Genomic DNA, 12,758 nt, shown 5'->3' with positions numbered 1-12,758 from the left:
TTAAAGAGGCTCCAAGAATAGTGAGCAGTGTCAGTGGTGTCAGCCAAATAAGCTGCATGTCTGTGCCCTGCACCAAGAGCAGCACTGTCTTCACCAAACCCATAAAGGAACATGATGGACTGGAAACTGTTTTGGGTATATAACTTCTGCACCCAGTCTCTCCAGCCCTCCTAGAGATTCTGCCTGGATGATACGAACAGTCTCCCAAAGTTGATCTCCCTAGTAGCACACTGGAAGACTGTTGCTTTCATTTAATTATTTTAATTATTTATTTCTCTACCTCTCCATTCAAACAATTCATCCACCATCACCAGTGAATTCCAGGGTGCCAAATCTAGTGGACACCTTTCTGTCCTTATCTTCCTAGAACTCTCAGAGGCATTCAAAGCAGTGGGCCACTCCCTCCTATATACACATTTCCTCTTGACTATTATGATACCACACTCTCCTACTCTTCTTTCTCTCCAAGTGCTCCTTCTATTTATTTTGCAGGTTCTTCCTTCTAAATTAGACCCCTAAGTACTATAGTGGCCAGGTCACAAGTCCTAAACCCTCTTCTCTTTTCCATCTAAACTCTCTAATCCATAACATTGCTTAAAATTCAATTGAAACACTAGTGAACTCCTAGGCCCTCTGCTCTGATTTCAGACTCATTTATCGAACTGCCCATTTGATATCTCTGTTTAGATGTCTAATAGGTAATTTACATGGTCCCTCACAAAACTCTTGATTTTTCTCTTCCTTAATCTAGCCCCTCACCTGATGAGTGTGATGAAAGATTAAGTCTTCTCCACTCATTAAAAGGCACTGCCCTCCCAGTGGCACAGCTAAACACCAGTGTCTCATTCTTCTCAGATCTTCATTTCCCACAACCAATTCAAACTGAAGGCAGGGGTTGTTCCATCTTCAATCTATGTCTTGAATTATTCTACTTCACTCCATCTCCAGTTCAGCTGAACCCTAGATTACTATGACAGTCATTAGTTTCCTTCCACTTCCTCTGTCCATTCTCAAGAGAGCAACTGGGTAATCTCCACAGAGCACCAACAAATTAAACAGTTTAGTCTGCTCTGAACCCTTCAATGAGTTTCCCATTTACTTTTCACTCTCTACAAAATCAACATGATCTAACCATAATGGATAGAAGACTGGCCCTCCTGTTGTGAACTATTTTAAAATTAGATAAAATGCACAAAGTAACTGTTTTCAGACATTGGAAAACAAGCGCATAGGTCTATGATCCTTTGAAAGAAGAGAAACAAATATCGATGGCCCAGGCTTGCTATTCAGTATGTGAAGCAAGGAGAGGAAGCCCATACAGAAAACAAGTCACGCAGAACACAGAAGACAGATCAAAGGATAAAACTCCTAAGACAGGGGAAATTCTGCAGAGCAGAATATTACAGAGGAGGAAGCTAGCCATAAAAGCAGCAGTATCTAATCTGACACAGGTCCCCTTGAGTCTCTGGCCAAACACTAAGTGTATGTACACAGGGCAAGACTCCACAATGTCAGACAAAGAACAATTACTAGCGACAGAACAACTACCAGAGAGCTATGAGTTGAGCAACTACCTGAACTCACATGGGGCTGGGAAAAATTCTAGTTACAAATGGCCAAAGTAAGGAGAACATCAGAGGCATTTCGTAGAGACACCAGAAAGGCCAAGTCTGGGTGCCTGGCTGGCTCACTGGGTTGGGCCACTGCCTTCAGCTCAGGTCATGATCTCAAGAGTCCTGGGATCAAGTCCCACATCAATAGGGAGCCTGCTTCCCTCTCTTTCTCTCTGCCTGCCTCTGCCTACTTGTGATCTCTGTCAAATAAATAAATAAAATCTTAAAAAAAAAAAAAAAAAGAAAGAAAGAAAGAAAGGCCAAGTCTTAGAAGTAAAGCTAATTTAGCCCTGAAAGAGGAAAGGCTATCTATGTCAGCCCTAACAGCACTTAAAAGCAAATCTTCTAAATATCAAGCCAATCCACAATTAATTTTCACAAGGCAAAACACTTCATTAAGGAAGACAGTAAAATCCAGAGCACACTAATCCAGGACAAAATCTCAAACACATTAGTTCAGGCCACAACAATCTCTCAGTTACATTAAAACAACAAACTCATCCGCTTCTTCTGAGCCTCCAGTTTGTCCACATTTTATCTATTCTCCACACTGTAAGCAAGATGATCAACTGGGCACAGAGCAGATATTTAATAATATTTATTCAATAAAATGAGTGTAAAACTTTAAAAAGTATAAACAAAAATAAAATGAATCCTGCTAATTGTAAATTATCTTCATCTATTAATAAAATTCTATAACATATACTTTACATTTTTCATTTGATATTTCTGTAACAACTTGAAAATATTAAAACTGCCTTTCTTTGAAATACCTCACAATTCAGATAGTGAACTAATTTTATCTGACTTCTTTCCTACTACCTCATTCCAACTAAGGTAGATTTCCAAATGTCTTAAGGTTAAATGATAATAATTTTATTTTAAATGCTAATAAGCACATAAGCAAAACAAAACAGAAATCCATTTGAACAAAAAAATCCTCCTTTGCTAAGGAACTAGGATACATTTTAAATCACTCAAAGGCATAAAGTTTTACCATTAAGACATTTCTAAACCTATCACTTGTAACAAATTTCCATTCAAAGGCCTGCACATTAAAACTCACTATGAACACATCTTCCAGTCGGTGAGCTGATAAACTCCCCTTTCCCACTGAGTACATCAAGCCTCTGACTCATGCACTGTTAAATAAAGAGAGAAGACTGGAAATAGAAATGAATGTACTGTTCAAATAAATACAGGAACTAGATTTTTTTTTTTTTTTTTTTGCTAGTCCTATTTCACTCCTTTGGCTTGAAATTTTTCTTTCAAAAACAATTAACGTACAGGTAGGATTATCTGGATCTTGTTATACTGTCAACTGTGGTAGACAACAGAAAAGGTGTTCCTTTTCTCCCATTAATTTACCAAGGAAAGGTTAGAATTAGAAAACAAGCAAGTTAGGAATTCTCATATTTTTCTCTTTTTAGTAGTTTCTTTTAAAAAGTAAGTCAACTTTTACTTACACAACTGAGAGAAAGGAGTATTTGTGAATGAAAAGTAGTACTTATGTCTGAAATTTCTTTTTTTCAAGTTTCAGGTTTTAGCCCCCAGCACCCTTGGTTCAAGGGTAGAAGTTCCAGATTGCTTGTGAGATCCCTTCACAGATTCAATCCTCCACACAAGTTCTGGGTTTACTGTACTCAAAACAGAGGAGATAGAAATAAAGAAAATGTGGAGAATAAGCAGAAAGAATCCTCCTGGTTCTCTGTGTCAGAAACCATTAGACCTTAACCCTTTACCACCTCTAATAATGGCATTAGTCTGAGAAAATCTGATCTTCTTGTCAAATGGAAATGGGCATAAATGACACAAGGAAAAGGGGAGGAATAAGTTGATTAAGGTATGCAACTGTCCGTATTTTCCAAAATCACTCACAAAGCAGCAAACTTGGGGTTTTTTTATTCTTTTTTTTTCAATTTAATTCTTTTTAATTCTTCTAATTTTTTTATTTTTTAATTCTTTTTTAAATTTTTTAAATTCTTCCTCTTTTTAAATTCTTCCTATGTTTTGTCTACTGTTTCTACTTTTTCTCTTATTTTTTTCCCCTCCTATCTTCTCTATTTCTACCTTACAACTGCCAATGGCAAAAACAGGCATTCTTCAGATATACCAGTTAAATTCAGAATTCCTAGCCTAGAACCTGGTCAAATATTAGTACTTTTAAGCTCAAACATTTTTGTAAATCCCAACATGCTAACAAGGTTTGTTGATTGAAATGTTACAAATACAAAAACTAGGGGCGCCGGGGTGGCTCAGTGGGTTAAAGCCTCTGCCTTCGGCTCAGGTCGTGATCCCAGGGTCCTGGGATCGAGCCCCGCGTCGGGCTCTCTGCTTGGCAGGGAGCCTACTTCCCTTCCCCTCTCTCTGCCTGCCTCTCTGCCTACTTGTGATCTCTGTCAAATAAATAAATAAAATCTTAAAAAAAAAATATAAAAACTAGCATGAATATAATAATGTTTTAAAACAAACTGACATTTTATTTACCACAACAGCATCTACATTTCTAAAATTCAGAGCATATATAGGTATGAAATATTTATTTGGCCTACAGATAACGTTTGGTATGCATATGGAATGAAGAGCCAAAAAATTCCATAGCCAACTTAGCTATGTTCTGCCAAACGACTGAGAACCCAAACTTGGGTCTCACACTTTAGTATATAACACAATTATCTATAAAGCTTGTTAAAACTCTGTATGCCCAAGTCCCAAGCACTGACCAAGACAAGTCCTGTGGTTCAATATTTGTTCAATAGATGTCTTCATTTTTCTATCAATCAAAGGAAAAGTATTACAGGAAACAATATAACATCTAATAATAAGTGTCCCATAAAAATGTAATTTCAGTACAAAAAAAATATGATGCTTAATTTTTTTTTTCTTCTTTGGCTTTTGTTTAGGAGAAATATTTACCTGTTATCTACAGGATCATTTTTATAAACAAAATGGAAAACTAATCACAAATGTTACTGGATATGAATGCCATTTTAATGTTATAGTACTTAATCAAATTTAAGATGCCATTGATTGTAGTACATACCACTGTTTTATGTAATGGCAAGAAAGGGAGGAAATGCCTCCAAATAAATTATGACACAAAGCTTTATCATTCAAAATTTGTATTTTATACTGACTGTAAGAGTTCTTTTACTTATTCCAAAGATTAACTATATATCATTCTGAACTGTTTTTATAGCTTTCCCCTTGCCAGTAACTTTGTTTTCAATGCCAATTCACTACATAGTATTACTGATGACATATTGATCAACAATTAAAGTTAACATGTGAAATACCAACAATGCTCACACCCTCAACTAAAGTGGTAACAAAAGGAACAGGTACGACTGTGAATAATGCACAGGCAAACAAATCCAGCATGACTACTGCCTCGCGGACAGACTATAAGACGCCATCAAGGGTAAGATTTAACTCAATTCAATATTGTTAAAGTATGAAAAACTGTGAGTCTTAGAATTGATGAAATACTATTTTTTTTAAAGATGGACAAAGTCCAATAAATAACAAAACCTATGGATATCTTGGTGTTGCCAACTCACAATTCTTTTGACTTTCTTAATCCACTAGTAATAGAACATGCAATGGCCATTTCAAGCTGCCACTCACCTAACCTAGATTAGAGCTGTTAAATTCTTTATTAGACTTCCCTGCCCCATGCATTCTCAACACAACCAGAGTGAACTCTTAAAAGGCAAACCAGATCTTCTTCTTTTTTTTTTTAAGATCTTATTTATTTGACAGAGAGAGATACAGTGAGAGAGGGAACACAAGCAGGGGAAGTGAGAGAGGGAGAAGCAGGCTTCCCGCTGAGCAGAGGGCCCAATGCAGGGCTTGATCCCAGGACCCTGAGATCATGACCTGAGCCAAAGGCAGACAGACGCTTAACAACTAAGCCACCCAGGTGCCAAGTAGACCAGATCTTAACATTCCCTTGATTAAACATTGGAATGGACTCTTCTTGCACTTTGAATACAACAACTGCATTTCCTGAAGGATCACAAAGGCAAGTACTTTGTCTTCTAGGATATGTTTTGTTCATTGCTATTTCCCTGCTTTGCACATGGTTAGTGCCCAGTAAATATCTGATGAATGAAAGGAATGTATTTGGCCCTCGCTACCTCTTCAACCTGTCATCTGATGCCAGCCTTCACCTTATACAATTTACTTTTGCCCTCTAGCCATCTTGTTGTTCCCTCAAAATTCCTTCCTATCAGGCCTTTTGAAACTGTTAACCTTTCTTCAGGAAATGATTTTATCCAAATGCTCAGCAAGATTTTCTCCTTATCTTTCTTCAGATCTCCCTTAAGGGCCACCTCCTCAAAGATGCTTATCCTGTTTACAGAAATCCCCTCCCCCAACATAATTAGACACCACCCAATCATGTAGTTTATCTTGTAATTATCAGTTTACTGTCTCCCACCAGATTTCTAAATTCTAGGAGGGCCGAGACCACATATGCTGACATGAAAAATGGATACCCCATGACTATCCCAGGATCTAATACATATCAGAGGCTCAACAGAATAAATGAGAAAGGAAGGTGGTACCAAGAGCCTTTAGCCTCTTATTGTTTTAGAAACAATCTTTATGTATTAGTCTAGTCATATATTACAAAGCTTTACCCCAAATTATCATTTTAACTTTTGTTAACTGTATTTTCTAGTTTACACAAATTTAATTCTTTAAGGTTTCCGCTATGGCAATGAAAGATTCTTTCCTATCTCAAGATTATATTAAAAGTTTTTTACTTATATTTTCTTCTAGCGTTTTTATTAAAAAAAAAAAAAAAACAAACAGTAGCTCTTTATTTCATCCAGAATTTGATATCATGATGTAATTGTTTTCCAAATGAATGGCCACTATTTCAAAACATCCATCATGTACTGAAAACTACGCTATTTCTGAATTCTATTGTTTCATTGATTTAGCTATCTATTGCTGTGCCAATACCACCCATTTTAATAACACAGGGTTTCAAATACATGCATCATAATCTGTTTAAGCAAGTGTTCCTGCACTGTTCTTGCAAATAAAAACTACATCAGTAGGGCATCTTTCAAAATCATTCCCATTGTGATTACATTAAATTTACAGATTTAGGGTAAAGTAACATCTTTATATTACTATTCCCATCGATACTATAATGAAAATTTAGCCATTTCCTTTCCATTACCATTACTGACATTATTTATTTCATTTTCTTATCTAATTGCACCACCTTACACTTCCAAAATAATGTTAAATACTGATGAACAAACACAACCATCTTTGACCTCTTTCTAACTTCAATGGGCATTTCTAGCATGTCACAGTAAGCTGGATGCTGGTTATTAGTTTCAAATACGTTTATAATATACATTTATTATGTTATTATTTATTTAAATCTTACCATAAGAGTAACATTCAATCCTTATTTTTAGTTCATTTTGTTCCATTTTCAAAGAAAATATCTGTAACATTTTATCTAATATCTTTGAGACAGCCATCAAATACCACAAGGTTCTCTTTTCCTTTTACATAATACAAACTATAACTATATATGAGTCATTCTGCCATTCCTGGAATAAACGCCTTCTGATCAGAGTATCATTTTTATCACTTTTATTTATCATTTTATCATATTGCTGATTCTATCTGCTAATACTTTATTTATAATATGTATAACTGAACACATAAGCAAAACTAACTTTGGGGTTTAACCTGTTTTCAAACCTTCATCAGGTTTTAGTACCCAGTGGTCACACCAGGGGGAAAAAAAAACTCAAAATGGTATCCTATATATAAGTTCCAGGTTTAAATTTTTTCCTGCACTTCAGTTTACTCAACTAACATTTCTCAAGTATCCACTGTGTATTTGTTAGACACCGGCAAAATAAAGATTTTTTAAAAACATGTATCTTTGGTGGGGCACCTGCTTGGCTCAGTCCCTTAAGCCTACGACTCGATTTCAGCTCAGGTCATGATCTCAGGGTTGTGAGTCTGAGCCCCAGGTTGGGTTTCCCACTCAGCAGGAAGTCTGCTTGAGGATTCTCTCCCTCTCCCTCTCCCTCTGCCCCTCCCCCACACGATGTGTGCATGTGTGTGCACATACACTCTATTTCTCTCAAATAAATAAATGAATCTTCAAAGTAAACTTTAAGAAAAAAATGTATCTTTGGGAGCACCTGGCTGGTTCAGTAAGAGGAGCATGGGATTCATGATCTCAGGGTTGTGGGTTCAGCCACATATTGGGTATAGAGAGTACTTAAAAATAAAATATTTAGGGGCACCTGGGTGACTTAGTTGGTTAAGTGACCAATTCTTGATTTCAACTCCGGTCACGATCTCAAGGTCATGAAACTGAGCCTTGTGTCAGGCTCTGTGCTGGGCATGGAGCCTACTTAAGATTCTTTCTCTCTCCCTCTGCTCCTCCACCCTACCCCACCCCCCAGCTCGCAGTCTCTCTCTCAAAAAGAATAAAATAAAATAAAATCTTTTTTTAAAAAATATATCTTTGGGATGCCTGGGCAGCTCAGTCATTAAGCATCTGCCTTCAGGTCAGGTCATGATCTCAGGGTTCTGGGATCGAGCCCTACATCAGGCTCTCTACTCAGCAGAAAGCCTGCTTCTCCCTCTCCTGCTCCCCCTGCCTGAGTTCCCGCTCTCGCTGTGTCACTCTCTGTCAAATAAATAAATAAATTCTTTAAAATAAATAAAAAATTGAAAATGTATCTTTGATGCAAAAAATTAAGTGAATGATGAAGAAACATACATGTAAATATAAATATACTATAATATGATTGATTAATCTACATATATGTATAAAGCTGCACAAGGAAAACACAAAAGAACTGAAATTTGGTCTAAGTCTTGAAGGTAAATAGGAGAAACAGAGAGAACAAGAACTCTATAAACTTTTTTTTTTTTTTTTTTTGACATTGGGTTCCAGGGACACCTGGGTGGCTCAGCTGGTTAGGCACCCAGCTCTTGATTTCACTCATATCAATCTCAGGGTTATGAGATAAAGCCCCACTCAGGGCTTCGTGCTCAGCAGGGAGTCTGCTTCTCTCCCTCTCCCTCTGGCCCCCCTAACTCATGCTTGCTCATTCTAAGTAAATAAGTCTTTTTGTTTCTGAAGCAATCATTTCCACTTGCTCTTGAGTAATTTTAATTCCTATGACTGTGTCTCCTATAAAATAATGCTACGTTACTAATGGCAACTGGAATTGTGTGTTGGTATGACTGACAAGGCCTATATTTCTTTCCATATTATGTACATAAGTTGGACTTAATATTTTTATAGCTTGTTATTTGAAAAATCATTCTTAAATTCTTATTTTTTTCTATGAGTTTTTCAAATTCACCATGTTTTTAATGGTTCTCTGCCAGAATAACAGTGTGGCTTTTCACGGTCCTTCACTATTCATTACTTATTAACTTCAAAATTCAAAATTAAATAGGCATAATAAAAAAGAGTGAGATCTTGCCACTTATGACAACATGGATGAACCTAGAGGGCATTATGCTAAGTGAAATAAGTGAGACAAAGACAAATATCAGATGACTTTACTTATCCATGGAATCTAAAAAACAAAATAAATGAAAAAACAAGAACCAGAAACAGTCCTATAAATATAAAGAACAAAAGGGGAGATGGGTTGGGAGGGTGGGCAAAATGGGTAAAGGAGAGTGGGAGATACAGGCTTCCAGTTATGGAATGAATAAGTAACAAAAATAAAAGGTACAGCAGAGGAAATATAGTCAATGGTATTGTAATAGCATTGTATGGTGACAAATGGCAGCAAATACTATGGTGAGCAAAGCGCATTATGTATAGACTTGTCACATCACCGTACTGTACCTTGAAAACAACCTAACAGTGCATGTCAACTCTACTTCAATTTAAATTTTTTTAAAATAAATAAATATGCACTGGTCGAAATATTCAGAAGAGAAGCCTTAAAAACCTAACATTCAAAATTCATGATGCTGCTGTTGCATGCTGTGTAAGATTACCACAACTTCTCTAACCATGTTCTATGGTCAGGTCATAAAGTAAAGTAAATTGAAAGCAAACTGAAACAAACTCAGAATGTTCCCTGACAAAGCACTTGGTTAACAATTTTCCAAAATATTACAGCCTGATAATCTGAAGAGAATAACATGTACATAGCTGCCCATTAATCATAAGAACACATCAGATGCTGCTGGGAAGATAAGCTGGTCCAATCACTCTGGAAGATAAGAGTACTCAGTTTCAAAAATGTGCACACACTTTGAGCAAATTCATTTCTAGAAACGTTTCCTAAACATAAAAGTCAATGTACAGAGATACATGGTTAAGGATATTCAGCGAAGCACAGTTTTATAATACTGAAAAATTAATGTGAAAATAAAATTTTCAATGGTAAAAAGTATTCAAGTAAATGCAATGGAACTTTATAAATTCATCAGAAATTACAATACTCTACAGGTACCTAACAAAAGAAAAGTGGTCAAAACAAATTATTAAGAAAAGCTGGCGACACTGCATTATGCATACCTGCACTAATACAGCAGCCACTAGCTTCATGCAGACACTTTATATTTGATTAACTAAATTTAATTCTGGATTAATTATATTTAAACAGAATTTAAAATTCAGGTCCTCAGTCAACACATTTCAAGGGCTCAACAGGTACATGTAACTAGTGGCTACCATAACAGAGCAGATACAGAACGTTTCCATCATCACAGAAAGCTGTATTAGACAATACTAATGGATAGTATTCTATCTTTTTTTAAAGAGTTACTTATTTATTTATTTGAGAGAGAAAGAGCACAGAGGGGAAGGGGTAGAGGGAGCGAATCCCAAGCGGACTCCCTAGTGAGCACAGAGCCCAAGAACACAGGCTCAATCCCTCGATCACACAACCCAGAGATCATGACCTGAGCCAAAATCAAGAGTCAGATGTTCCAGCGACTGAGCCACCAGGCACCCCTGGTATTCTATCTTTTTCAGAGAAAGAAATGTAGAAAGAATATATACATAATAAAAATGACTACAGGGGCGCCTGGGTGGCTCAGTTGGTTGGGCAACTGCCTTCAGCTTAGGTCATGATTCTGGAGTCCCGGGATCGAGTCCCACATCAGGCTCCCTGCTTAGCAGGGAGACTGCTTCTCCCGCTGACCTCTCTCCTCTCATGCTCTCTCTCTCTCTCATTCTCTCTCTCACATAAATAAATAAAATCTTTTTAAAAAAATGACTAGAAACATATACACGGCAGTTAACGCTAGGTAATGACACCTGGGATTTTAAATTTTTGCCAATCTATTTCCTAACCTTACTACAATAACCTATTTATCGTGTTATAAAATCATGTATTTAAAAAACACTGAATTTATCGTGTAATAAAATTTATCGTGTAATAAAATTTATTATTATAATAATAATTATTATTTATAATAAATTTATCGTGTAATAAACGAATTTATCGTGTAATAAAATCATGTATTTAAAAAACACTGAATTTATCGTGTAATAAAATCATGTATTTAAAAAACACTGAATTTCCCCTTTATCAAAAACAAAATATCCTCACTGTAAATAAATATTTCAGAATTTTTACAAAAGGAGAAGTCACAGAACTTCAAATTTAGAAGTATCCTTTTGAAGTTGTTATTTTGCTGTTTGGGGAACAGTCCATTTTTTAAATTTCTTTCCTCATACTTCATTCAGAATGGCACTAACACAGTTCTGAGAATTTTTTTTCCCCATCCAAATGGCTAAAGTCTCTGACCACATATAGAGAATTATATGTCAATTTTTTAAAATTCATTTATACTTTCTCAAAATGACTCACTACTTAGAAAAGTGAAAAATTATCAACAATCACAGTGGTCAGCTGAAGTCTGAGTTTCCTCTATAAAAAATAGCTGCAGTATGCCTCTATATCATTCTTTCTCACTGTGCTTCCATGGCAGCAAATGATTTTTATTACATATCTTTTACAGCAAGGCAAGTTTCCATGGAAACCACAGGGCAAACATCCATTACTACTGCCAAGGACTATTTATATAAGCACACCTAAACTGAGGTAACCACTTACTTTCTCTTAGTAATATTCTAAAATTAAATAATAGGTACTCTGATTCTGGTTTTGTTGTGTGTGTCTCTATGAACAAATTAAGAGATAAGTAACAAAGAAAATTCTGTGCCCCTCTAGCAACAAAATGAGTCTACAGAAATCAAATAGAGGCAGAAAAAGACACAGAAAGTCATCAAGCCAGTGTACATACCAGTCAATGCCATCTCATGCAAGAGAGCAAACCAGAATAGAAATCAGTGAAGCACCTAAATAGCAAAGAAGAAATTCTCTCCCACTAACTCAATAGAACATGTAAATTTATCAAAGCCAAGATGCTGACTAATCAGGGGAAAAAAGGACCATCAGTAAGTCTTAAGATGGAAAAAGTGGTCACTCACCTCTCTTAACATACTGTTCTCTTTTTCCTTCTGCTCCAAAAGGCTTTCTAGGTGGTGGACATGCATCTCTGCCTCTGCCAGTCGTCTTGTTCTCTCATGGTCTTCTTCAGTAGCCTTAGCAGAAAGTCCTTTGCTCTGCAACATCTCCAGAAGTTTCTTGATGGATTCATCCCGAGCATTTAGGGTTTGCTTCTGGGTCTCAATACGCAGCTCCATTTCCTCCAAAGTCTTTCGAAGAAGGAACAGCTCTTTGGCCTGCCGCTCATGCTCAGCATGTAGCCTCTGGAAGTTCTCCTCAGTCAGCTCTGCCACACAGGGTTCACCAGTCCTACCGCTACTGTCTTGCTGAAACAGCTGATTCAGGTCCCTCTGGATCCGCAATTCATCCTGAAGAGCCTGGATTGTCATTTGCATGTGCTAGAAGCAAGACAAAAAAGAAAACCCCAAATCAGCTTTCCTCCTCAAGAAGAAAAAAACAAAGCAGACTGGGGAAGTCAGAAAGTAGCTACCATGGCTCTCAGAACCCCGAATTCAATCAATTCTTGTTTTTTAACATTGTCTCAAAAAAAATGATTGTGATAATCTATAAAATCTCAGTAATTTAACATGTGTTTATTCCCAACAGGAAACAAGTAGGACAGCTCCTCACTTTGTATAAGCCATAACAAAATAAAGATATT

The 12,758-nt window shown here is 36.5% G+C and overlaps 1 protein-coding gene across 3 annotated transcripts in view; it reads right to left on the bottom strand.

Moving 5' to 3' along the window:
- ERC1 (ELKS/RAB6-interacting/CAST family member 1) overlaps nt 1–12,758 on the bottom strand; it is a 549,895-nt gene that overhangs the window by 442,415 nt on the left and 94,722 nt on the right. For all 3 annotated transcript variants that reach the window (XM_080810688.1, XM_080810687.1, XM_080810689.1), the window contains exon 3: nt 12,079–12,495. In XM_080810688.1, the coding sequence (XP_080666814.1) occupies nt 12,079–12,495 (417 nt within the window). The remainder of the gene's footprint in view (nt 1–12,078; nt 12,496–12,758) is intronic.

The sequence above is a fragment of the Martes martes genome (assembly GCF_963455335.1).
Source record: "Martes martes genome assembly, chromosome: 8".
Taxonomy (NCBI): Eukaryota; Metazoa; Chordata; class Mammalia; order Carnivora; family Mustelidae; genus Martes; species Martes martes.
Note: the sequence above shows the minus strand (reverse complement) of the source record. Positions and strands in the feature narration are given on the sequence as shown.